The following is a 26857-nucleotide window of genomic DNA, read 5'->3' as shown; positions in this document are numbered from 1 at the left end:
ACCCCAGCCTGGAATCACATATACTTTTATTTTTATTTATTCTTTTCAGTCTTGGGGATCAAACCCAGGGCCTCAAATATGCTAGGCATGTGCTCTACCACTGAGCCACACTCAGTCCCACATACTTTTTAATTCCAGACTTATTAACTATTTGTGATTTCCCTTTTTAGTAAGCCCATATTTCTTCCTCAAATATACCTTGCCTTAACCAGTGTTTTATTCCAAGGATAGTCTTATTAGATTTTCCTATGTGTTTGTGTTTGATTAGGTAGCTAATTAATTTAGCAGGCAATTTGGGAACACCACAAGCAGGCATTCATGTTTTGGGGCACTGGGAGATGCTGTCATCATCCTCATGGATTTTTTTCATGCTTTGGAGAGAATAGACCACCACAACAACAAATACAGAAGTAAATGAATGCTATATCAGATAGTTGATAAGTTCTTTGGAGGAAAAAAAAAAAGCAGGTTTAAGGGCTGGGGTTGTAGCTCAGTGATTGATAGAGCGCTTGCCTAGCATGTGTGAGGCACAAGGTTTGATTCTCAGCACCGCATATAAATACATAAATAAATATCCATTGATAACAACAAAAATAAATAAATAAAAGGGTATGGGGGCAGGGGTTGTGGCTCAGTGGTAGAGCACTTGCCTGGTATGTGTGAGGCCCCTGGTTTGATCCTCATATAAATAAATAATTAAATTAAATAAATAAAATAAAGGTCCATTGACAACTAAAAAAAAAGTATTTTAAAAAAAGCAGGGTATACGGGGTAAAAATGGGAGTTCATAACCCACTTGAATCAAATGTATGAAATATGATATGTCAAGAACTATGTAATGTTTTGAACAACTAATAATAAAAATTTTTAAAAAAGCAAAAAAAAATTTAAAAGAAAGCAGGGTAAGGGAATGGAGAATTTTGAATAGAGGGTATAATTTTCAATAGAGTGGCAGTGGAACGCCTCATGGCCTCATGAAAAAGGTAGTTTCTGATAAAGCCTGGAAAGAGTTCAGGGAGCATAAACCGTGGCTCTGAGGCAAAATTGTGTTTGGCAATCTGCCCCCCAACACAAATGCTCTAATCCAGTAGTCAACAAATTAAGCGCTGTAGCTTTAAGAACCATGATACCTCTATCTTTATTTTTCAACTGGTGACAGCTCTGGAGAGCAACTGGTTTTCTCCTATCTATGGAAGAATGCTGCAAACTCTCAAGCAATGGGATGAGTACAGGGGAGCAGCATCTCACCTCACCCAAGAGGTTTCCCAAGATCTCTTTCCTCCCCCTCTCAACCGTCACCCACCCACCCCCAAGCTTTTTTTTTTTTTTTTTTTTTTTTCTTAAAAAATTGGAGACCTTGCCTCCCTGGTCTCGAAATTGACATTCTCATGCCTCAGATTTACTGGCATTGCAGGTGTGTGCCACCGCCCCTGGCTCTCTTGCATACTTAAAACCATAGATCTTCTAATATTTAACACAACGTAAAGGCTTATATGAATAGTTGTCACGCTGCATTGCTCAGGGAACAATGACACTTAGGAAATCACGACAAGAAAAATGTCTGTAGCACTCAGTACAGGACATTTCCCCTTTCCCCCAGATATTTTCTATCCTCGGTGGGTTGAATCCTTGGACGTGGAAGCCACAGAGAAGAAGGCTGATTGCACTCATTAGACCTGGGGTGCCCCACCGAGCAGCCGCGAGCACTTGAAATGTGGCTGGTACAAACTGGATGTGCTTGAAACACACACTAGATTTCAAAGACTTCGTGCAAAATTGGAAAATATCTCACTAACAATTTTACAGTATTGCTTACATGGCGAAATGATATTCAGGCTAGGTTGGGTTGTCGAAGCTGTCTCACTAAAATTAATTTCGCCTTTTTTTCCTCTTTTCGATTTAAAAAAATGCAGGTTTTATATGATAAATTATTGTGTAGTGGTGCATTAAGAATTGTAATGCAAAATAAATAAATTTTAAAAAATAAAATGCAACCTAAAAAAAAAAAGCAGGTTTTATGAAATTTCTAATTCGGTACGTGACTGGCATCCTGTTTCAACTGGACAGCTCTGTGGTTAGGTCTTCCCCTGGACTGCGGGCTCCTGGTTGGGAGGGACCCCAACTGCATCCTTGAAGCAGTGCCAAACAGGAGGCTCGCCCCCGACACTGCAGCGGGAACACGGGCTACGAAGGCGGTAGGGTCCTGCGAGAAAGTCCCACAGGACGTGGTCCGGTTGCCAGGGCAGCACAGCACATCAGGGAAGCGCCCAGGGAGAGGGGAGCGCAGACTCAGAGTCCACTCCGCCGCCTCCCACCCCCCACCCGCCCGTGGCCCCGCCTCTTTGCGGCAGAGCTCAGGCCGGTGCAAACCGGTTCCGCGCCCTGACGGACATCCAGCGCCACCCAATCCTCAGCACGCCCCCCCCCCCCCCCCCGCCTCCGAGTGGAAGGCCCGGCAAGTCCAGTTGCCTGCATCCCGAGAGGCGGTCCTGAGCCAGATGGATGGTTTTGTCAGCCTATGACCATGGCCGGAGGTGCCGCGAGGGGGGGCGCGGCAGCCAATGGCGTAGACGTGAGGATGGGCCTTTGTTTCCCTTCCACCGCCCCGTAGCTGCGGGCGCGGGAGGAGCCGGGACGGCGGGGGGCGGGGCTGCTGCCGGCCGGAGTCTGCGCACTAGCGCGGCGCCGGCCGGCTGGCTCGGGGTGACGTAATCTCCGCCCGCGAACCCGGAGAGCTCTGCGCTGAGGGGCCCGCGGCCGCCGCAGCTCGGGGGCGGCGCCTGCACCGCCGCCGCCTCCCCTCGGCGTTCGCGCAGCTCTGTCTTTGTCCGCCGGCGCCGCGGCCGCCCGCTTTGTTCCCCGGCGCCCTCGCCTCGGCCGACGGGGCGCGCAACCCAGCAGCTCCCGCCGCGCTGGCGTCGTCTTCGCCCCCCTCGCCGCCGGCCCCCGTGCGAGGCCGGGCCTTGCCCCCGATGGTCTCCCGGCCTGAGCCCGAGGGCGAGGCCATGGACGCCGAGCTCTCGGTGGCGCCGCCGGGCTGCTCGCACCTGGGCAGCTTCAAGGTGGACAACTGGAAACAGAACCTGCGGGCCATCTACCAGTGCTTCGTGTGGAGCGGCACCGCGGAGGCCCGCAAGCGCAAGGTGAGACCCCGCCAGCTCCGCGGCCTGGGCTGGTCCAGGACACCCCCCTCTTTCTGCAGCGCGGGGCGGCACGCGGGGATTAGGGGTCTTGGGGGCCCCGATGGGGGTGGGGAAGGAAGGGCCTGCGACCTTCCCGCCGCCTCCCGGGGCTGCTTGCATTAGCGGGGGGGAGGGGCAGGGGCGTTCTCCTTCCCCACCCCCCCCCACCTCCCCCTCTGGACGCGGAGGGTGGGGACGGGGGAGGGCGAATGCAAACTGGGAGGGGGGATTCTGCCACCGGGTTGCGAGGGCAGCTTGGGGCTGCAGGAGAGGGTTTCCAGGGTTCCAGGAATCTTCCAGGACTGGGAGGGGATGGAGGCGCCGGGAAAAGATAAGAGAGGAAGACCCCCGGGCCTGGGGTGATCTGTGGCGGGTCACCCTGGCCAACCGTCTTGAAGGCTCCATGACATCCGAGAGTCCATTCTTGCAAGTCCGGGCTCGGATCCCAGGACTGGGACCAGGAGTCTGTGCCCGGGACCTGGGTGGTTAGGGTGTTCCTAGGGTACTGGAAAGGGTACCCCCCCAGGGCCAGGGTCCACAGGGAGAGACTGGGCGAGGGCGTCCCTTTTTTCCTCTGGTTCAGTTGTGGAATGGAAGGGGTTGGGGCGGGGAGAGAAGGGCGGGCGGGGACGAGCCAAGCGAATCCTCTAGCTGTGGAGAGGCGCGTCGCCACGACCACTCAGGATTTGTGTTGTAGCTACGGAGAAGTGAATTGAAGAAAAAAAATTTTTTTTGGCTGATGGTAAAGGTGGGGCTTGGAGCCTCTGCAAAGAGGAACCATTGAGGTAGTCACAGTGATACCATTGTTTTTTTTTTTTTCTTCTTGCAATTGTGTACATCCAAGCAATTAAGCGAATTGATATTTGGAAACCAGAAAATGATATTATTTCTTAAACTTTTTTTTTAATAATTCAACGCAGTTTTGCAAATGACAACCCTAACTTGGGAGTCGTTATCAATTTCCACCTTGAATAGCACTTTGTAATGGGAAAACCAATAGATCTGCTGGGTTTGTAGGCCTTGTTAAGTGTTCTCTTTCTTTTTGTTTTTTGATAGTAATGATGCTGGGCATAGTTATCGTTGATAATGAACTAAGATTACATGAAACAGTTTTTTTTTTTTTTTACTGTCAGTGAGATTCTTGCTACTTATGGAATTATGACTCTTAAAACTAGCTGATAATCTTGTTGCAACTGTTTTGTTCGTTTCTGGATTAAGACTTGATGTAAAATGCATTTCTGCATGGGAATAAATAGTGAATCCTCTCCCTCTCCTTTCCCCTTTTTTTTTTTTTTTTTTGGTACCAGGATTTGCTTTACCACTGAGCCACAACAGCTACAACCCCAGCCTTTTTTTTTTTTTTTTTAACGTTTTGAGACAAGTTCTCCCTCAATTGCTTAGTGCCTCGCTGAGTTGTTCAGGCTGGCTTTGAACTTGTGATCCTCCTGCTTCAGCTTCCTGAGCCTAGTTTTCTAAGATATGAAATTCTTATTTTTTGCAATGCGGCTTAGATTAGTATTTTTAATATCTAATTTTAGTTGCTTAGTTTGAAAGCTATTGAACCACATCTGTGTTCTCTAGTACAGATTTAAGCTACAGACAGGCGGTGATAAATATTTCTCTTGAAATTCAGGACTGTCAATTATTGCACTGCCATTTAGTAGTCTACCAACAATTAATCCTGAATCTATTTTTCTTTGATTGGGAGGGTGGGGAGTTATTTTCTTGTATTATTTCACATCCCATGTGACTATTTCTAACACCAAGTGGCCCAGTTTAGGAAAATTTAGTTAGAGAAACAATTCAACTATGGTGATTAACAGGGAATAACATACATTTTCCATGTTGTATAGGATTAAAATGTATTTGGTTTTAAGATGTGAACTTTGGGGCTGGGGATGTGGCTCAAGCAGTAGCGCGCTCGCCTGGCATGCGTGTGGCCCGGGTTCGATCCTCAGCACCACATACCAACAAAGATGTTGTGACCGCCGAGAACTAAAAAATAAATATTAAAAATTCTCTCTCTCTCTCTCTCCTCTCTCACTCTCTCTTTAAAAAAAAAAAAAGATGTGAACTTTGACAATACTTCAGTGAATGTATGTACGTATTTTTCTTGGTGGTACTGGGAGTAGCTCCTAGGTCCTCTCTATCCCTGAGCTATGCCCTCAGCTTTCCCCCTGCCTCCCTCCTTCTCCCCCTCTTCTCTGTCTTAGACTAGCTCAGTTGTTGAGACTGGCCTCCAACTTGCAATCTTCCTGCCTCAGTCTCCCCAGTGTTTGGGATTATGGGTATGGGCCACTATGGCAGGCCCTAAATTGTTGTTTTTTTCGGGGGTGTAGGGGTGCCAGGGATTGAATTCAGGGGCACTGAGCCACATCCCCAGCCTTGATTTGTATTTTTTTAGAGACAGGGTTTCACTGAGTTGCTTAATGCCTTGCTTTTGCTGAGGCTGTCTTTGAACTCATGATCCTTGTGCCTCAGCCTCCTGAGTAAATGAAGGTGTCCTTTTGAGTTGCCATTCTCAGCTACAATTTAACCATTGGAATGAATCCCTGGATGAATAGGAGTGACAAATTTTCTCATTTGAGGTGAGGCAGGTTATGAGTTTTGTATCCAAACTTTGCTCCTTCTTTAGATAAGGGAATGAGGGGAAACATGATCAGATTTATTAGATTTCTTCCCAATTAGGCTTGAATTGCAGTACAAATCTTGTACTGCTGAATGTAGAAATGTTCCCAGGGTTTGGAGTTCACTATTACCTGTCTCCTCTTTGCATTTCTGGTGTATGTTAAATGTAACAAATGTCTTACCACTTCAGGTAAGTGTAAACACAGCAACTGGCCATAAAAAGTCAGGAAGTGTAATGGTTCTGCTGGTTATTGTGACCTAACATACTCTGCATTATATTTTGAGTATGTAGATATTTGGAAAACGGTTTTGTTTGTTTGTTTTTAAATAATCATTTCTCTTTTCTTTGCTCTTAAGTTTTATGGCAGCCTCTCCTTCGGAGGAAAGCTTTCAATGCACAGAATTTGGGTCCGAAATCAACTCTTCTGGTAAAAATGCTTAGGGAAAGTTTTTAGTTTGGGAAAGGGCTAGAGAGGAGGGAGAACTATCTGGGCAGGACCAGGTGAGGGCGAAGGGTGAATTCATGTGGTAAAGGAACATGTTCCCGCTTCTGTGTTTGGAGTCGTAATAGCACTGTTGGAGGAATAAGACATGGACACCCTTTGGAAGAAAGAGGCTGAGTCCTTTTTGGACTACCCATTTTCTCTTTAATTCTGAGTCAGCTGAAGTGCTGAAGGAGTTTATGGACTCACCCCTGAGTTTGTGCCTTCAGGACTTGAAGTTGGAATTAGCCCCCGAAAAAGTAGGTATGAAATAGCATGCTAATTTTTGCCTTAAACTTGTTAATCAGTTTAAAGAAGGAATAATCTGCTGGGCTAGGCACACTGTAATCCTAGGGACTCAGCAGACTGAGGCAGGAGGATAACAAGTTCAAAGCCAGCCTCAGCAACTTAATGAGAGCCTGTCTCAAAAAATAAGCAGATCTGGGGTTGTGGCTAAGTGGTTAAACACTGCTGGATTCAATCCCTAGTACAAAAAAAGGAATGATCTAGGGCAAGGCCAAGACTGCATCTGAAAGTTCACTTCCATGTGTTGAACATCAGGGCAGAGGCCATGATGGTTAAAAGGAGAGATAGAGAAACGCAGTGTAAAGCACTGAAGTGTAAGATAGTGAACAGGCATGGTGTCCTGGCTTCCCTTTTGTATCTTTACAGGTGACCATAGTAGTTTTCAGTTGGTATACAATAAGAAGAGGAGCAGCTTGTGCAGTTGGTATTTGGGGGGGTGGTGTAGGCCTTTGTTTGTGATAGGGAAAAGGAGGTCATTTTAGATGAAAAGTGATCTTGGGTTATTTGTCTTGAATTAGTGGTACCGTGCCATGTGTTTCAGAGAAGGATTTGTAGTCCACCCTCCTAATTTTCAAAGTCCACATTTAACCAGCCATAGATTGAAAATACTAGGGGAAAAAAGGTTGAGTCTGTACTGAACATGTACAGCCTCTTCCCATGTCATTATGCCTAACAGTAAAACAACTCCTTACATAGCATTTACATTCTGTTAGGTATTTTAAATAATCTAGAGGTGATGGGGGAAGATGTGTTTGGGTTCTGTGCAGAACCTATCCCACTTTATGTAAGGGACTTTGATATCCTGGGAGTTTGGTATGGGGTGGTCCTGGAACAAGTTTCTGGAAGATTACTAGGAAGTACTTCAGGACATACAGTCTGGCACAGGGAAGGCTAAGGGCCAGCTCTGCGTGTTGGTGCTCACCTGTAATCCTGGAGACGCAGGAGGACTCACCTGTAATCCTGGAGTCGCAGGAGGACTGCAAGTTTGAGGCCAGCTGCTGTAATGTAGTGAAATCCTGCCTCTAAATAAAATCTTTAAAGGGCTGAGTCCGTAGTTCATGGCAGCGTGCTTGCTTGCCTAGCACATGCAAGGCGCTGGGTTCCATCCCTAGTACTGCCCAAAACACAACCCAACACCAGGGACCCGGAAGTCTGCCTGTGTCACTAGCTCCATTGATGACTAAATTAGTCTTCATTGGCTCAGAGTGGTGGTAAGAACACTGTTGAGAGCTCTCCCCTCTTTCATTAATTATTTTTATTTTAGCTCACGTTTCCATGTCTTTTTTTTTTTTAGTGGACTTTTTCCCTTTTCAAACTTTTTTTTTTCTCGTCTCTGAGGAATCAGCAGTTTGCTTTATCTTTATTTTGGGGGGAGCTGATTTCTCAAATCATCATACATAAGTCGTTCCATTCCATTTTTTATTTATTTATTTTTTGGAGGTGGGGGATACTTTATTTTAAATGGGATGGTTTGTCCCTGTTTCCCAGGCTGGTCTTGAAGCCTGGGCTCAGGCAGTCCTCCTTTCTCATACCTCTGAGAGCTGAGACTAAAGGTGCACTCTACCGTTTCTGATTAAATTTTAAAAACTGTTTTTATATATAATTATTCAGTCATAATAATTATACATATTAGTGGATTTCATGTTGACATTTTCACACATGCGTACATTGTACTTTTTTAATTAAAGTTTTTATTTTGAGGTCGATGTAGATTGATAGGCTGGTATGAGAAGTAACAAGGTCCTCTCTGCCTTCTCCACACCTCCCCCAGGGGTGTAACTATCAACAAGATTTTGACACTGCTGCGCTTGCTCTTTGATACAGTTCACCCGTGTTTCTCAGTTTGCCTCAGTTTTGTTTCTGCTTGTTTGTATGAATAGTTAGTTCTGTGCAAATTAGTCAGCTTGTAGGGCAGTTTTAGATTTATTGAAGAGTTACAAAGTCCCACAACCCCTCTCCCAGTTTCTGATTGTTAACATCTCTCATTGCAGTACTGATACCCATACTGACACATGGTTAACTGCACTTCGTACTTCATTCACATCTCCTTAGTTTTTACCTAATGTCCTTATTCTGCCCCAGGGTCCCATGGTGACATTTAGTCCTCATATCCTCTTAGACTCCCCTAAGTTTCTCAGGCTCTGTGTTGTTTTTATATATATTTAATTTTTTTGTAGTTGTAGACGGATAAAATGCCTTTATTTTATTTGTTTTTATATGGTGCTGAGGATCACACATGCTAGGCAAGTGCTCTGCCACTGAGCCCCAGTGCCAGCCCTCAGGCTCTGTTTTTGATATCTTTGATAGTTTTTTTGGGGGGGGCAGGTACCGGGGATTGAACTCGGACAGTTGACCACTGAGCCACATCCCCAGCCCTATTTTTTTTTTAAGAGAGAGAGAATTTTAATATTTATTTTTTAGTTTTTGCGTGGGCACAACTGCTTTGTTTGTATGTGGTGCTGAGGATCAAACCCGGGCCGCATGCATGCCAGGCGAGCCCGCTACCGCTTGAGCCACATCCCCAGCCCCTCCCTCAGCCCTATTTTATTTAGACACAGGCTCTCACTGAGTTGCTTAGCACCTCTTTTTCTTTTTTTTTTTTTCCTGAGGCTGGCTTTGAACTCGAGATCCTCCTGCCTCAGCCTCCCTAGTTACTGGGATTTCATATATACCCATTGTACCCGGTTCCTTGTTAGTTTTAAAGAACAGTAGTCAGGTGGTTTGTAAAATATCCCTTCCTTTGTGTGTGTCTAGTTTTTCCTGTGATTATGGGGCTAGGGAAGGAAGACCACAGAAGTAAAGTACCCTTCTCATAATACTGTATGAAGGATAATACTATCGGGATGTTTTACCACTCCTTTTTTTTTTTTTTTTTTTTTTTGGTACCAGGGATTGAACCTAGGGACAACATACCACCGGGCCACATCTCTATCCTTTTCTATTTTTTATTTTGAAACAGGATCTTGCTAAGTTGCTGAGGTTGGCCTCGAACTTGTGATCCTCCTGCCTCAGCCTCATGAGCTGCTGAGATTACAGGCATGCACTACTGTGCGCGATGTTTTACCACTCTTGATAGTGAACTTAACCATATGGCTGATATCTTATATGTCGGTTTGTCCACTGCAGAGTAACTTTTCTTTTCCTCTACACAGTCCTCATTGGAAGGAAGTCACTGCACAGGTCATACTTTCGTGGGTAGTTTTGTTCCTCCTCAAGGGCAGAGAAGTGTGTGTGTGTAATTTATTTATTTATTTGCCCTTTTTGGTACCACTGCTGTACATACCCAACCCTTTTTATTTTATATGGAGACAAGGTTTTGCTAAGTTGCCCAGGCTGGCCTCAAGCTTGCAGTCCTCCTGCTTCAGCCTCCTGAGAAGCTGGAGGCATTGTAGATGTGAGCTGTTGTGCCTGGTCAGAGTGGCTATACATTGGAGTTTTTCTATATGGAAGATTTGCCCATTCTCCCTCATTTATGTGTTTACTCATTTACTTATCAGGATGAACTTGTGGATGTTAAATAAATATAAACATAATACAATATTCATTCATTTTTTGATATACAGTATTATATGGATCATTTTCTAGTTTTCCCTTCTTGGTTATCTGTAACTTCTGTGTCCAACAGAGAGAAACTTGGCTCCCATCACCCACAGTCCATTTTTGAAATAGTTCAGTCTCTGTGGACATGTGTAGAGGTTTCAGAACTAGTGCTGGGTACACCTTTCCTTTAGTGAGCACCCTTCACTCATTGCCAAATTACTTAGGAACTTTCTTCCTACCCCTTTCAGTGCATTATGTCCTCTACCTGCAGGATAACCAGATTCTTCTCTCATAGGCTGCATTCCATCCTGGCATCCTCCGACTGTGTCATGTAAAATTTTGCATGGGTAAAAGATGATTGTTTTTTGTATGTGACACTGAGATTGAAGCCAATGGCACTCTACCACTGAGCAATACCCTGAACCCTTGTTTTTAGTTTTTATTTTGAGATGGTCTCTCCTAGGTTGCCATGGCTGACCATGAACTTGGAATCCCTCTGCCTTAGCCCTCGAGTAGCTAGGAGTACTGGTGTGAGCCTGCATGACCAGTGGAGGTGGGCTCTGTTCTGTAAAGTTTAGTGAATTTTTTGGTGGTGCTGACAAGTGAAGCCAGGGCTTCATCCATGCTGACAAATGTTCTGCTACTGAGATACAGCCTCTGTCCCTGTTCAATGAATTTTGACAAATGCACCCACCACTAGGGTCACATACAGAGCAGTTTCCCTGCTTCCCCTGCTTAACTCTCCCTATCCCTAGCAGCCACTGATCTGTTTACCATCTGTGTTTTTCTTCTTTTTCAGAATCTTAGAGTTGGGTTCCTATAGTATAGTCTTTTCAGACGGGCTGCTTTTGTTGGGTGACACGCATTGCTCCAGAGTATGGTTATAGTGATGTCTTGTGTGGTTATAGTGATGTCTTGTAGGTATCAACTTGCTGACTTTCTCATTGTCTGCATTTTGTTTTTCTGTTCTCTGGATCAGATGTCTTGTGTGGTTATAGTGATGTCTTGTAGGTATCGACTTGCTGACTTTCTCATTGTCTGCATTTTGTTTTTCCTGTCCTCTGGATCAGCTGCTACAGATTGGTCTCTGATCCAGGGACTGGCTCAGCCTGATTCCTTTGGCCAGATCTTAAGTTGTGCTAGGTCTTCTTTAATGACACACAGATCTGATCTACTTGATGTTGAACAGACAGATTCTTAGATTGGAAGTAGATAAACTCACTTTTTGGAGACTTAAATGATCTGCCATATAGATACTTGAATCATCTTCTAGTATTTTATGTTGGCAGGCACTTGTAGAAAGTGTTGAAGAACAGGAATTAAAGTAGAACTGAGTGTTAGTAATAGGTATCATGACTTGGTAGCAGCTCTTGTGTATAAGACTCTGGGAACCAAAGGAGAACAGCAGGTTAAAATAAGGCTTCAGGGTGACCTGCTTGCTCCATGTGCATGTGCACTGACACTTGGGAAGCTGAGGCTGCTTGGCTGAGTCATTAGTACCAGAGCCTTTTACTTCATCCCTACTTCTGCCAGATGTGTGACGTGGACTTCCCATTTGTGATTGTGATACCCCACATGTATCCAGCAGTTTACATTTTGTAGAGCACTTGTCACACATAACGTCATTTGGTTTGGTACTCTTGGTAGCCTTTTTCGGTAGGCCTGGCAGGTGGGTCTCTTGGCCTGTTTGAGAACACAGCTAGCTGGTCCTTCATTGGCCCAATGAAGGTTTTGACTAGGTGGATGCTGAGATCTGTGTTAGCGCTCTGTCTGTGTTGAAGGTCCGAGTTGGCTCTTCAGGGTCTCCAGAGTTGTGGGTTTGTTTGAGAAGTTGGTCTGATTCCAGTCAGGTCTTCAGCTTCAGGTCTTCCCTTGGTTTTTCACGGACAGTAGAATGTTTTCACCTGGTGCTTCAATTATATCAAGTTCATGGTGGTAAAAAAGTCACTGTATGAGAATTAGACTTACCTTCTTAAACTTATCTGCTTTTAATGGAGCAGTTGGAAGTGTGTGACTTGTGTGCTGATTTTTTAGTTGTAGATATGGACACAATACATTTTTTAAAAAATATATTTTTTAGTTATAGGTGGACACAATGTCTTTATTTTACTTTTATGTGGTGCTCGCCTCACACATGCTAGGCGAGAGCTCTACCTCTGAGCCACTACCCCGGCCCAATACCTTTATTTTTATGTGGTGCTGAGAATCGAACCCAGTGCCTCACAGGTGCTAGGCAGGCGCTCTCCTACTGAGCCACAACCCCAAGCCTGTGGGCTTGTTTTTATGGTGCTCGTTTACTTCTTTGAACTGGACTGTTCAGTGAGTTGTCTGCCCACTAGTGTGAGGCCTTGTGTTTGACTGCAAGGGCTGTGCCATAGAGTGTTGAGCTCTGTGCTCAAATTCCATCTCTCACGTACAAACTTCTCTGATTTTCCCCCAACCTTCCATGATCAGATATGCTTTTCTTCTTTTAATCATCATAGTTTTTCATGTATGTCTTCAAGCATATGTGTGTAGATTCTCTGTGTGTTGTTTATTATTATGCTGTGGTTTCTCACCCCTTTTAAAACATACACCTCAGTGACTTTTCATAAAGTGAATGCATCACCACTGCAGGGGGCACGGGGATGGCACTCATCACCCCAGGACCCCCATCAAGCCACTGTGTCCCTCCCCTGGCCCTCTGGGAATCATTGGTGTAGATTTCCACAGCCCTTGATTGGCTTTGCTGCTTCTGTGAGGGGAGCCCGCCATATGCATTTGCCTGTCTCACTGCTCCCCTCAGTGTGGTGTGAAGTCCTGCACCCCGCAGAGTGCCCTGTAGGCCCCTTGCTTTGCTGTGTAGTCTTCTATGAGCTGATCACACATCCATTCATCTTTCCTCATGGGGAGTATTTTGCCTACTTCTTATGTTGGGGTATTACAAATAACATTGCTGTGAAATTCTGATCTGCAGTGTCTTCTTTTGCACGTAAACCTAGAAGTGGAATTGCTGGGTTTCATGCAGTTTGATACTGGCTTTCCCTGTATTTGTGAAATTAAGAAACCTACAACAAATAGTAAGAGCACTGTGTGAATGTCACATAGTTTCGTAGAGTTCCCAGAGGTTCAGCTTTTGCCCTTCATTTATGCCTCTGTATGCCTTTCTTCCTGAGTCCTCTGGAGTTTGTTGTAGACTCTCATAGAATCTACCCTTAAGTGCACCTCCCCTAAGAACCAGCTCATTATTCTCCATAACCACAGTGCAGCGATCCCAATCCAAGTGTAGTTTTAATAGAATCATATTTTCTAACATATCCCTCTTTAAATGCCCCACTTGGTAGCCTTTCGAAACTCTTAACAAAAACCAGAGATAATCAGTTTATAAGGAGAAAAGGTTGATTTTGGCTGACAATTTTGGAGATTACAACCTATGTCGGTTGGCCTCATTGCTTTGGGATTGTGGCAGGCAGCACATGGTGGCAGGAGCCAGTGGCTGAGCAGAACTGGTTATTCACAGTGCCCTCCAAGGGCATGCCCCCAGTGGCCCAGAACCTCCCACTAGGCCCCTCTGTTAAATGAGTTCCCATCACCTCCCAGTAGCTCCAAGCTTCCAGATCCAAGCTACAGCTCTACTTTCCCAATGATGCTGCTTATGACTTGAGATCATTGGGTTATAGGATTCAGCCTAGGATCATGCAGTGCATTTTTTTGTGGGTCTCTTCAGGTTCTGTTCATCTAGAGTTCTCCAGCTTTTTGTCTTTTGTACATGGTGTCTTTGGAGAGCACAGAACAGATATTTTGCAGAGTCAGTTTGGACTTTTTGAGTTTTTCTCTGAGCAGAGTCAGGTGTGGACCTTGCTGGAGGCAGTGCTGTGTCATGGATTGGGTTGTTTTGCTGGAGAAAGTTCAGTTTGATTAAGGTGGTGTTGACCCAAGTTCTCAGTCCTAAAGGAAGCGTTTACGTTTTGAGTTTCTAGGTAAAATCACATGATATAAAATTAACCATTTAAAACCATACACTTCAGCAACTGTGAGTGTGTGCTCAGTCCTGCGGCCACCACCACCTCCTCGGGTTGCAGCCCGTTTTTACCCTGCTCTCCTCCCCAGCCCTGGCAGTCTGGGTGTGGGTGGAATCCTACTCCCTGTGGCCTTTGGTGTCGGGCTTCTTTTACTTGGGTCATGTGTTGTGTTCAAGGGTTGCTGCCTTTCGGCTTGTCAAGTCCTTCTTCCTGTTCATGGTGAATTGCACTCCACTGCAGTTTGTTTGCCCCATCATCATTTGGCGGGTATTTGGTCTGTTTCTGCCATTTTAGCTTTTGTGAATTACTGATATTTTTTTACCCAATGGTTTTAGAGTCCGTTGCCGATTCTTGCTCGAATCAGATATTACTATGGTTATAGAGTGGAGATTTTATATTTTTGGCCTTCCACTATAATTGTTAGTTGGAATTCACCTGTGAAGATGACTTAGAGTTAGTGTGTGTCTCTCTAGTATTAATTTCAATATGGGCTTGGAATTTTTACTCAATGTAAATGATTTGTTCTTGCTGGAATTCCTTAAGATGTCATCTCCTTTTAGTTGTCCCCTGTAGTGCTGGAAGTCAGCCTTCCTTTTGAGTGTTGCGGTTGCATAAGAATTGTTTACCACTGTGCTCATACTTGCTGCTGTTAAAATGTTTTGTTTATGTGGTCTATTTCTTAGCAGTAAATTGTTGTTACTTTTTTCTTGTTTGTGTATATTGTTTTGATTCAACCTCTCCTATTCCGTGTGTGTGTGTGTGTGTGTGTGTGTGTGTGTGTGTGTGTGTGTGTGTGTGTGGTGTTCTTTTTGGAGGTTGGTGGCTGGGGGATCAGGTATTGAACCCAGGTGCTTAACTACTAAGCAATATCCCCCACTCTCTCTCCCCCACCCCATCCCTGCTCTTTTATTTTTTGAGACAGGGTCTTGCCAAATTGTTGAGGCTGACTTTGAATTTGCCATCCTCCTGCTTCAGCCTCCCAAGTTGCTGGAATTACAGGTGTGCACCACCTCCTACAGCTGTGTGTGGTTTCTGTTTTGCTTTTTTGCTTCTAGGTGTGTGTGCTCTTGAAACCAGGGTTATCAAGCCTCAAATGATACTCACGGTGTGGGTAGCTGGCCTGCAGTGGGACAGTGCCCTGTCGATTAGGGTGCCTGTTGGGATTGGGGAGGAAAATGTGGTAAACATGCCACTAGCTTTTCGGGCTTTGTTTTTGTTCTTGTTTTTCCACAGTACGGTCATGCTATGTTGCTGGGCTGCCTTCATCTCATGATTCTCTAGCCTTTGCTCCCCAGGTAACTGGGATCACAGGTGTGTTACCACCACACCTGGCTACTTACTGGGTTTTGACATTGAGGTCATGGGCTGTCTTTTCATATGGCGCTAATTTTAAGATAAATGAAATAAATCTCTTTAAGGGGAATTGAAAGGATGAACAGTCATTTGCAATAAAATTCCCTTTCCTTTCCTCCAGGATGGCTTGGCTTGGCTTTGGCATTTCCCTTTTACCTCTCCTGTTGCTTCCTGCACTACTTACTGATTCTCTTCTCTGAATTTCAGGCAAAGTCCTGCGTCTGCCATGTCTGTGGCGTCCACCTGAACCGTCTCCACTCTTGCCTCTACTGCGTCTTCTTTGGCTGTTTCAATAAGAAACACATCCACGAACACGCCAAGTCCAAGCGGCACAACCTGGGTAAGGCGCCCTCCTGAGGCGGGAATGGGCATTGCCCAGCTCTCTGTCCTGTAAATTTTGTGATTGTCTCCATGTAAAACACTACAGGGGAAGTGAAGGGTATAAACTGAGCTCAGATGGATGATGTGCCCAGTTTGCCTGAAGATTTATTAAGTTGTTTTAACATTTTATGTGAATTTAAATGATAAATGGCAGCTACTGTTTGTTGTGTTTGGCTAATTTTCTTTGAAACTTTGATGTGTATTCTTCAGTGCTTTCCCAATGAATGAATATCAGATCTTCATTTTTCCCTTTGAAATATATAGTAGGAACCAAAGTAGGCAAGTTCATGAAAAGACAAGTTCAACATTGTGTGGCATCAAGATACATTTCTTTCATGTGCTTAAAAATTCAAACTCCTTGGGCTGGAGCTGGAGCTCAGTGGTAGAGTGCTTGCCTAGCATGCGTGAGGCCCTGGGTTCAATCCTCAGCACCACATAAAAATAAACAAAATAAAGTCATCTGTCCATCTATAACTACAAAAAATTTTTAAAAAATTCAAACTCCTACATTCTGAAGTTACTTAAACTGTTTTACTCTTGGCTTTATTTAGTTATTCGGTTCTGGAGAATGGAACCCAGAGGTGCTTTACCAATGAGCCACATCCCCAGTGCTTTTTATTTTTTGAGTTAGGGTTTCACTAAGTTGTTTAGAGCCTTGATTAGTTGCTGAGACTGGCCTTGAACTTGGCAGTCCTCCTGCCCCAGTCTCCCAAATCATTGGAAATACTGTTGTCATTAAATATTTCTTTCTTTCCTGCAAAGTAGCACCTTCAGTTAAATGCTTGTGAGGTCTTGAGACTCTCCTTTACAAGATCATTTTCAGAGGGTCCAAGCTAGAGAAACTCTTTTGGAAAACGCTTCATGTGGACCTAGCAAAAGATGTTTTTCTGCTTCTTTTCCTAAAAATGTGTAATCTCATGCTCTCTGGAACACATTAGCCTAAACATCCTAATCACAAACAGCATGATGCAGGTTTGTCACGTTGCTGCACAGACTCCCTGTAGGCAGTGTACACGGGAAGCCTGAGCCCCGTGTTTTGGTTAAGACTAAAGTAGACACGTGTCTTCTATACTCTCCTTGAAAGAGCGAGGAGACTGACAGCAGAACTGGCGTCTGGGTTGTGTGATGTGTTTATGAGCCAGCTGCTGTGTTGTGGGGGCACGGAGGCTGTCACCTCAGCATCATGCTGGGTGCAGCAGCACTTTTGTTGTAAAGGAAACGTTTCTTAATTTCTGTTTGACATGGACTAGCTCATATTAAAGCAAATACAAAAATTCATCAAATAAAAATCCATTATCCGCAGGGCACAGTGACTCTCACCTGTGATCTCCGTGCCCCGAGAGACTGAGGTGGGAGGACTGCAAGTTGGGCCAGCCCTGGCCACTTAGCATTAACATCGCATGGCATCAAGATGAATTTATCTTTTATATGCTTAAAAAATAAAAAGGGCTGGGGATGGAGCTCAGTGGCAAAGTGCCCCTGGGTTCAATCTCCATCGCCCTTCAGCCATTTGTCATGTGGCTTTGTAATTCACCTCAAGTTTTGTGAGGGGCCATTTATTTATTTATTTTTGAGATAGGAGAAATTATAGTAACTCAGTCATCCCCAGTGGACCTGATTTCCATCTAATAGCAATTGTCTGTAAAAAGACTGCTTGGAATTGGGTGCTTCGCTTGTAACAGTGAGCTAACTGGCCTATCAGGGAGGAGAGCCAATGGTACATAGGGCTCTGGTCAGCTACAAACCCAAAGGGGGCCCCACAGTCAGTAATGACTTTTTGAATGGGTGAGGGAAGGGATACTGAGAGGTCAGTGTGGCTGTAATAGACATCTGTGATTTCTACTTTTAATGGTACAAATGACGTGTTCCTGCTGTAATTGAATTTCAGATCAGTTTAGAACCAGATAATGGTATAGTTAGAAGAATATGGAATATTGGAAATATATTTTTACTTTGTAAATATGATGTTAATTCATTTTAGCAACCTGAGTGATAAATTTTGCCCTTACTTCAACTAGAATGAGTAAGCTTTTATAAATGTTGCTTTAGGAAACAAAACCATGGAATGGGAGAAAGATGTGGCCCTCTGGTGTGTGTTTTGTGTTTTGTTTACGACATGATGCATGAATAGGCTACTTCCAATGCTCATATCTTTTTTGTTTTTGTTTTGTTTTTGTTTTTAGTTTTCAATGGACACAATACCTTTATTTTATTCATTTATTTTTATGTGGTGCTGAGAATCAAACCCAGTGCTTCACACATGCCAGCAAGCACCCTACCACTGAGCTATAACTGCAGCCCAAGTACCCACATCTTTGATTCTGCTCGTGCGTCCACCTGCAGTCTTGTAATTGTGTTATAATAAATTTCTCTCCATCTGAGAACCTCGTCAGTCTCCTTTTTTTTTTTTTTTTGGTAGAAGAAAATAATCATTGGTTCTGAAACCTATTTTTTCAGTCACTTTCAGTATCAATTTTTATGTGAAGAAGAAAAAAACTCACTACTTTGGATTTAAATTTTGATAAGACAGAGCTCAAAAATCTGACAAGTACATTTTCTTCTTTTGTTGTTTGTGCTTTCAGTGTTATGTTCAAGAAATTATTGTCAAATCCAAAGTCATGAAGCTTCCCCCGCCTTTTTTTTCCTTTAAGTTGTGATTTAAATTTTATACTTGATGGTCTTTGATCCATTTTCACTTAATTTTTATATATGGTGTTAGCTAAAGTTTTGCTCTTCTTGCATGTTAGGGACACAGATTTTCTAGCATCAGTTATTGAAAAGACTTTCCCCAGAAGGATCTTGATACCCTATTGAAAAATCACTTAACTGTACACAAGTGATTTTATTTCTGGGTGCTCTGTTCCATTGGTCTGTATGTCTGTCTTTAATCAGTGTCACACAATTGATTATTGTAGCTTTGTATAGTAAATTTTGAAATCAATAAATGTATCCTCCACCTTTGTTATTCTATTTTAATATCGTTTAGCTGTTTGGGGTCGTTTGAGGTTCCACATGAGTTTTAGATGGATTGTTTCTTTCTACAAAAATATCTTTGGGATTGTAGTAGAGGTTGCATTGAATCTGTAGATTACTGGGTGGGATTGTCTTTTTTCCCTCTCTTTATTGTTGAGATGCTGTCACTGCGTCATCCAGGCTGGCCTTGAACTCCTGATGTCAAGCAATCCTTGTGCCTCAGCCTTGTAGTTGACACTTATAGGCAGGTGACTAGTATTGTCATCTTAACATTAGGTCTTCCAGCCCATGAACATGCCATGTTTCATTTATTTGTCTTAACTTTTAGCAATATTTTGTGGGCTTTAGTGTATGATAAAACTTGATTGAGTGTATTCTTGAGCTATTTTATTAGCTTTGATACTGTTGTAAGTGAAATTATTTTCTTAATTTCCTCTTCGTTTTGCTCATTGTTATTACATAGAAATAAAACTGTTTTTTTGTGTGTTGGTTTTTGTAACCTGCAGTTTTGCTGAATTATTAGCTTTTTGTTTTTTTAAAATATTTATTTAGTTGTAGATGAACACAGTATATTTATTTTTATGCGGTGCTGAGGATTGAACTCAGTGCCTCACATATGCAAGGCAAGCACTTTACCACTAAGCCCCAGCCCCAGCCCCTGAATTATTAGTTTTTATGGATTATTTCTTTGGGAAAGGGTAGACTCTTTAAGGTTTTCTGCATAAAATATTGTGTCATCTGGAAACAGATACTACTTTCTTTCCAATCTGAGTGCTTTTTCTTTTCATTCCTTGCCTCATTGCTTTGGCTAGACCTTGCAGTGTTGTGTTGAATAGCAATAGTTTAAAAGGTATTCTTGTCTTTTTCCTGGTCTTGGAGAAAAGCTTCAGGTTGTCACCACTGTCATTTCAGCTGTGTGTTCATGTGTCCTTTGTCATATCAAGGAACTGGCCTTCTCCTTCTAGTTAACTCATTGGTTTTATCTTGGAAGGGTATTGAATTTTGTCAGGTGCCTTTTTTGCATCAATCTCTGATTGTGGGGCAAGGGCTTAATGCTTAATGTTTGCAGTTTTTGTTTGAGGTAATGAAAAAGGTTTGAAATATGTAGAGTAATAATAGGTTTACAACATTATGATCATAATTAATGTCACCGAATTGCACACTTCAAGAGGGTTAAAATGACAAATTTTGTGTATATTTACCACAATTTTAAAAATGCTTACAAGAAAGTTATTGATACAGCCCTCCATATACCTAGATCCCACATGAGCAGATTCAGCCAGCTGTTGATTGAAAATATTTTTGAAATATTATGTCATTGCTGACATCACTCCATAGTTGAACCTATGATGGTTTTGTCTGTCCTGAGCATATACAGACTTTTTCTTGTCATTATTCCTGAAACAATACAGTGTAACAACCATTTACATAGTGTTTACATTGAATTGGGTGTGATTAAGTAATCTAGAGATAACTTTTAAGTAAATAGGAGGGTATGTGTAGGTATATGCAAATGCCACACCCTTTTATGTAAGGAACTTGAGCACCCAGAGTTTTGGTATCCACAGGAGATTCTGGAATCAATTCCCTGTGGATATAGGTGCAGTTTGAATGGATTCTATGGTATATAAATGATATTTCACTAAAAAAGGAATAGGCCATGTGACCAAATTCCCACAGGCCAGAGGGGCTGAAAATTGTGCAAATGACAGAAAATTGAAGGCTTTTTGATTTCTGTTTTGGTACTGGGGATTGAACTCAGAGATTCTTTACTACTGAGCTACATCCCCAGTCCTTTTTATTTTGCAAAGTTGCCAAGGCTGGCCTTGAACCCATGATCCTTCAGCCTCAGCCTCCTGAGTCTCTGGGATTACAGGCATGCCCAGTGGAAGATGGAAGGCTTTAGTTCAGAACTTTTTAGTATTTGAAAATGAGTGCTATTTTCTCCCAAAGATCATTCTTATAGTGTAACATGATCAAAAAGCTATGGAGCATATTGAAAAGTTAAAAGACAGTTGCTGGATGAAATGTGCTTTTACTTGTGTGCCTCATTGAGTTCAGACAGTTCAGTGACCAGGTACAAATTTGATCCCAGTGTTCTGTCACCTTACAGGGTCAGCAACATTATTGCCTGTCCACAGATGGAGCCTTAGGTGGAAGCAGACCCTGTGCTGTGCTGGTGCCTTGCAGGGAAAACATAGATGCCCTGCTGAGCCACTGGTAACATGGGCTGAGTAAGGAGGGTGAAGGAACTTGTTCAGGTTACAGGACTGAGATAGGGCAGTGCCAGCATTGGAGTCCTGACTTGTCAGACCTCAAAGCCTGTGTGCTTTCTTTAGCAAAAACTTCCTTGTCCCCTCCTGCCCTACTCTTTCCTTTCCTTTCTCCCTGGCTAAAGGGGGAAACCTGTTTGGTGTGCTTGTGATGCCTAGATTATCGTCCTCCTCAGATGGCCGCACATGAGAGAACCAGTGGGGTGGGTTGCTGTCCCTTGAGAAATGGCCTGGAGCATGGGAGAGCGTCCTGCAGGAGTTGGGGAGAGAGGAGGGGGCACTCAGAACACTATCTCCTGTCCATCATACTCTCTCACCTCCAGTTCCCGCAGAGTCTCGTCTGCTGTCTTGAGGATTTGACTGTCCAGAACATTTCTTGTAAATGGAATCATGAGTATGTGACCTTTAGTATCTGACTTCTGTTTCCAGTTTATTTTCAGAACTCATCAAAGTTGTAGTATGTGTTGGTATTCCACTCCTTTGTAGAGCTGAATAATACTCCATTGTGTATATACCACATTTCTCCATTTATCTATTGATGGACATTTGGATCGTTCTCACCTTTGGGCTCCTATTGAATAAATACTGCCACGAACGTATGTGTGATTGTAGGTGAACATATGTTTTCATTTTTCTTTGCTATAAACCTAGAAATGCAACAGCTGAGTCATTTGTTAATTTTGTGTTTTGACTTTTGCTAAACCACCAAACTTTTCTGTGGTGTCTGCATCATTTTATCCTCCCACAGCGATGTATGAGGGTTCTAGTTTCCCTGCCTCCTCACCAGCCGACACAATGTATGAGCATCTAGTTTTTCTGCAACCTCACCAGCCAACACTTTCCCCCTTTTCTTTTTAAAAATAGCTTTCAGAGTGGTTGTGAAGTCATATCTCCGTGACTTCGATTAACATTTTCTTTTTCTTTTGCAGTACTGGGGACTGAACCCAGGGGCCTGGGCTTGCAAGGCAAGCATTCTTCATTTGCATTTTCTTATTTTTTTTAATATGATTTTGATTTTTTTTAGCACCTTAATTTCATTTATTTATTTATTTTTGGTGCTGAGGATCAAACCCAGTGCGTCACACATGCAAGGCAATTGCTCTACCACTGAGCCCCAGCCCCCAGTTTGCATTTTCTTAATCACCAATGTTGATGAACATTTTTTTTGTGGACCTTTTGGGTCATTTTTGTATATTTGAAGAAATACCAGTTTGAGTCCATTTGCCCATATTCTAATGGGATTCTTTTTGTTCCTAATATTATGATGTGTGTAACTTTCTATTCTGGATGGATGTATGATTCACAAGTATTTTCTCCCATTTTTTAGGTTGTCTTTTTCACTTTCTTGATGATGGTTTCTGATTTAAAGTTAACTTTTTTTTTTTTCTTGGTTCTAGAGAATGAACCCACTAAGCCTCATTCCCCTCCTCTCCTTTTACATTTTATTTAGAAACAAGGTCTCAATGAGTTGCTTTGGGCCTCACTAAGTTGCTGAGGCTGGCTTTGAACTCGAGATCTTATTGCCTTAGCCTCCTGAGCCACTGGGATTACAGGTGTATGACACCGTGCCTGGCAAAGTTTTAATCTTGATGAAGTCAATCTTACCTATTTTTTCTTTCTTTTTTTGGTCGAGGAGGGTGTTACTGGAACTGAACCTGTACTGAAGATTGAATTCCGGGGGTGCTTGGCCACTGAGCTACATTCCTATCCCTTTTTGTTTTTTAATTTGAGACAGGGTCTTGCTAAATAGCTTAAGGCCTCACTAAGTTAATAAGACTGGTCTCTAACTTGTGGTCCTCCTGCTTCAGCCTCCAAAGTTGCTGGGATTATAGGTATGCACCCCTGCACCTGGCACCTAGACTTGAAGACATGGTCTCACTGAGCTGTTGAGGCTGGCTTCAGTGGAGCCTGTTTCAGCACCCCTAGTGGTTGGGATTCCCGGTGTGCGCCATCAGGCCTGGCTCTCTGTTTTTCTTCTGTTGCTCATATTTTGCTGTCAAATCTCAGAATCCATGGCCAGATCCCAGGCCAAAGAGATTTATCCCCGTGCTGTCTCCTGAGAGTTTTATCTCATGTTTAGGTCTATGGTCCATTTTGAGTTGATATTTGCATGTGGTGTGCGGTAGGAATCCAGCTTCATTTGTGTGTGGACATCACACTGTCCTGGCACCATTTTCTCAAGAGACTCTATTCTTACCTCAGATGATAAGAATAGAGTCTCTTGAGATTCACCAGAGTATTAATCTGAGTCATAGTAACTTAAGACATTAAAGAAAGTTGGCCTTTCCTCTGGGTTCTGCATCCATGGATTTCACTAATTGCAATAGAAAATATTTGGGGTCAGGGAGGAGATTGTGCTTGTACTAAACACATACAGGACCCCCCCCCCGCCCCGATTCTTAACAGTACAACCTAACAGTCGTTTACCTAGCATTACATGGTGTCAGGTGTTATATGTAATGTAATGATGGTTTGGAGTCCACGGTAGGATATTTGTAGGTTATATGTAAACATTGTACTCTATACATAAGGGACCTGAGCACCTGCAGATTTTAATATCCAGGGGTGTCTTGTAACTCATCTCCCACCGATGCTGACGGACCAGTGTATCGCAAAATCTATGTTTTATTAAGAGACGTAAGTATTTATCATGTGATGTACTTAAGTCATATGTCCTGATTTAATAATCACACAAACCTAAGAGATGTGCTACTGTACTGTCACCATTTTACCAGAGAGGAAACTGAGACTCAAAGAAGTGGAGTAATTTATGAAGGGTGCATAACTGGTAGTTGGCAGAGCGAGGATTAATCCAAGTTGTTCTAAGTCTGTGCTTTTTATCCTCCTACCTTGTCCCATACATCTGATGGTGCTTGATGTACACCCATTTTTTTTTTAAAGAGAGAGAGAATTTTTTTAATATTTATTTTTTAGTTTTTGGTGGACACAACATCTTTGTTTGTATATGGTGCTGAGGATCGAACCTGGGCCGCATGCATGCCAGGCGAGCGCGCTACCGCTTGAGCCACATCCCCAGCCCCTACACCCATTTTTTAAAAAATTTTATTTTTTAGTTGTAACTGGACACAATACCTTTATTTCACTTTTTTATTTTTAGGTGGTGCTGAGGATCGAACCCAGGGTCTTGCACGTGTGAGGCGAGCGCTCTACTGCTGAGCCACAACCCCAGCCCCCCCCCCTTTTAATTGTTGAATTCAGAAAGTGTATTTCTGGTGCCCAAAGGACTTTGTCTATAGAATAAAGTAATTAAGAGCCCAGGTATTGGTCCTGTTTTCCAGATGGCACAGTTGAGAAAGCATAAAAGATTCATGTCCAGGTGGGCGGGAGGCAGCTCTGGCTGAGAAGTCAGATTGTCTGATTAGAAACTCTCACCTCTGTTCTTAGAAAAAGAGCAGTTAATAGCCTTTATCCGTGAAGTAACAGCACATATCACTTGCTTTCCTTTTCATGATAGGACCAGGAATTCTCAGTGTAGTAAAGCATTTTTACCCTGTCAGGTGGCCAGGAATCCTTAAGAACCTAAAATGCTAGTTTTAAATGTCACACTTTGTCTAAGTAACTTGACTTGTATCCTGAGTCCTGAAGCATTGCCTTCCATGTTAAATTGAGTTTCCTTGGGCTGGGGTTGTGGCTCAGTGGCAGAGCACTTGCCCCGCACATGTGAGGCACTGGGTTCAATCCTAAGCACCACATAAAAATAAATAAACAAAATAAAGATATTGTTTTCCATCTATCACTAAAAAATTTGAAAAAAAAAATTGAATTTCCTTGTCTCCCTTCTTTATCTGCAGCCATCGATCTCACGTATGGAGGCATCTATTGCTTTTTGTGTCAGGACTACATCTATGACAGAGACATGGAAATAATTGCCAAAGAGGAACAGCGGAAGGCTTGGAAGATGCAAGGTTGGGTTCTGCCTGAATTTACTTACTTGCTTTGTTTCTTAACCCTGTGGTTTCCTCAGGTCTGTCAAGAGCAAAACTTGGTCATAGAGAACACCCAGGGCTGAGTGAAACGGATGCTGCAGTCTCTGTGCTCAGGGACTGGAGGCATTTGAAAAAGGAATCATCTTGCATTCTTGTTGGGGTGGCTTTAATGGGCAGTTTGCAGGAAATGTGGTGTATTCATAGACCCCACCAAAGGCGAGCCGGTCACCCATCTGTGCAGTAGGGGGTTAGAAAACCCTGATATCAGGGCTGCCGCTCTTTCAAATACAGCCTGATAACGAGTATAGAACCCCACAACTTTTGTTATAAACACACTTGAAAATTGAGCCAACAGCACTTGGAACGTCTTTCATCTCCTTAGGTGCTGGAGAGAAGTTTTCAACTTGGGAACCAACCAAACGGGAGCTGGAACTGCTGAAACACAATCCTAAAAGGAGGAAGATCACCTCTAACTGCACCATAGGTGGGTAGAAGGCATCTTGCCGAGCAGAGTCTGTTTCTACTCCTACGCTCATAATGCAGCAGGAGTCTGTTTAATTCCTGCTTGACTGCATGTCATTGGTTGGCCTGCTCAGCATCCAGGTCACAAGCACCCTGCTCTCTACAGGGAGTGCCATGGGCTTGGGGTGCAGAGGAATGAGTGGAGGTGGTTCCTGCCCTGTGACCTTTAGAGTTTGCATCTCTTAAGGAACCCAAGTGTTTTTTGGCCACGTTAATCTTCAGTGATAGAAGTGATGTGGCTATGCGAGGGTGTTTGATAAGTATTGTAAGAAGTGAGAAATGCATTTTAGAACATTTTAAAAGCAATTTGTTTTGTTGGAGGCTCTTTTCCAACCTGTATTTTTATCGAAAACACAATTGGGCAGTGGTTTTAAAAACATGACAGCCAACGAAGGGATGTTGGTAGTGGACATTCCTCAATATAGTTCATATAAAAATGGTCTCAAAATTAGGAAAGTATTATATTTCTTCTTGCTCTTTTCTTCTTGAGTGAACTAATAAAGGAAGGTGATCGTGTAGACCTAAAGGAAGCCCCCAGCACGTGGCAGCATACCACCTGTAGTTCAGTGCACTAGTCACTCCCGACGTCTCTGGTTCATTCTCAGGTCTGCGAGGGCTCATCAACCTTGGGAACACGTGCTTCATGAACTGCATCGTCCAGGCTCTGACCCACACACCGCTCCTGCGTGACTTCTTCCTGTCTGACAGACACCGGTGTGAGATGCAGAGCCCCAGCTCCTGCCTGGTCTGTGAGATGTCCTCACTCTTCCAGGAGGTGAGTGCTGCCAACTCAGCTGTGGAATATCTTACAACTGCTTTCTTTTGCCTTAAAAACAGAATTGGCCATGATAAATTTCCAGAACTTTATGTAGTGAATAAATTTTTGATAGGTGCTTTAACTATGGATGACAGTTTTTCCAAAAGAGATTGTCAAATGATGAGAGGCTGTGGGCATGGCCTTTGGAGACACACTGCTGACCCAGGATGAGAAAAGGAGCCCTTGCAAGGGTTGTGGCAGAGTCAGCTAGTGGAACACACTCATCTCCGTGAATACTGGCAGTTCACTCTTAAATCCTGTAGTCGGCCACATGATCTCGGGAGAACCAGTAGATGTGCTGGCCTCTTTCCTGTTGCATTCTTGAGGGAAGTGGGTCTGCTCTGTGGCTGTCACTGCCAGGCGTGCTTCATCAGAGGCCTCTTCTCTTGTGAGCCTCTGCCCTGCTTGGGTGGCTCTGTTCCCTTGATCTGCCTGTGGCTGCACTCAGTGTG

The 26857-nt window shown here is 43.5% G+C and overlaps 1 protein-coding gene and 1 long non-coding RNA gene across 4 annotated transcripts in view; one reads left to right on the top strand and one right to left on the bottom strand.

Annotated features, from left to right (window-relative positions):
• LOC120884255 (uncharacterized) overlaps positions 1 to 26857 on the bottom strand; it is a 205936-nt gene that overhangs the window by 140263 nt on the left and 38816 nt on the right. The window lies entirely within an intron of this gene.
• The window catches only part of Usp22 (ubiquitin specific peptidase 22), a 37735-nt gene continuing 13588 nt past the window's right edge, over positions 2711 to 26857 (top strand). Inside the window, exons 1-6 of one of the 3 annotated variants that reach the window (XM_078043052.1) lie at positions 6478 to 6556; positions 15062 to 15138; positions 15700 to 15832; positions 24932 to 25045; positions 25449 to 25550; positions 26194 to 26363. In XM_078043052.1, the coding sequence (XP_077899178.1) occupies positions 6493 to 6556; positions 15062 to 15138; positions 15700 to 15832; positions 24932 to 25045; positions 25449 to 25550; positions 26194 to 26363 (660 nt within the window). In that variant the 5' untranslated portion in view covers positions 6478 to 6492. Of the gene's footprint in view, positions 3144 to 6477; positions 6557 to 10663; positions 10692 to 15061; positions 15139 to 15699; positions 15833 to 24931; positions 25046 to 25448; positions 25551 to 26193; positions 26364 to 26857 lie in introns of those variants that run through there. The other 2 variants (XM_078043053.1, XM_005339442.3) reach the window with 2 other exon arrangements.

This window comes from Ictidomys tridecemlineatus, chromosome 3, assembly GCF_052094955.1.
Source record: "Ictidomys tridecemlineatus isolate mIctTri1 chromosome 3, mIctTri1.hap1, whole genome shotgun sequence".
Taxonomy (NCBI): domain Eukaryota; kingdom Metazoa; phylum Chordata; class Mammalia; order Rodentia; family Sciuridae; genus Ictidomys; species Ictidomys tridecemlineatus.
The sequence above is the reverse complement of the archived record's forward strand: the minus strand, read 5'-3'. Positions and strand labels throughout refer to the sequence as shown.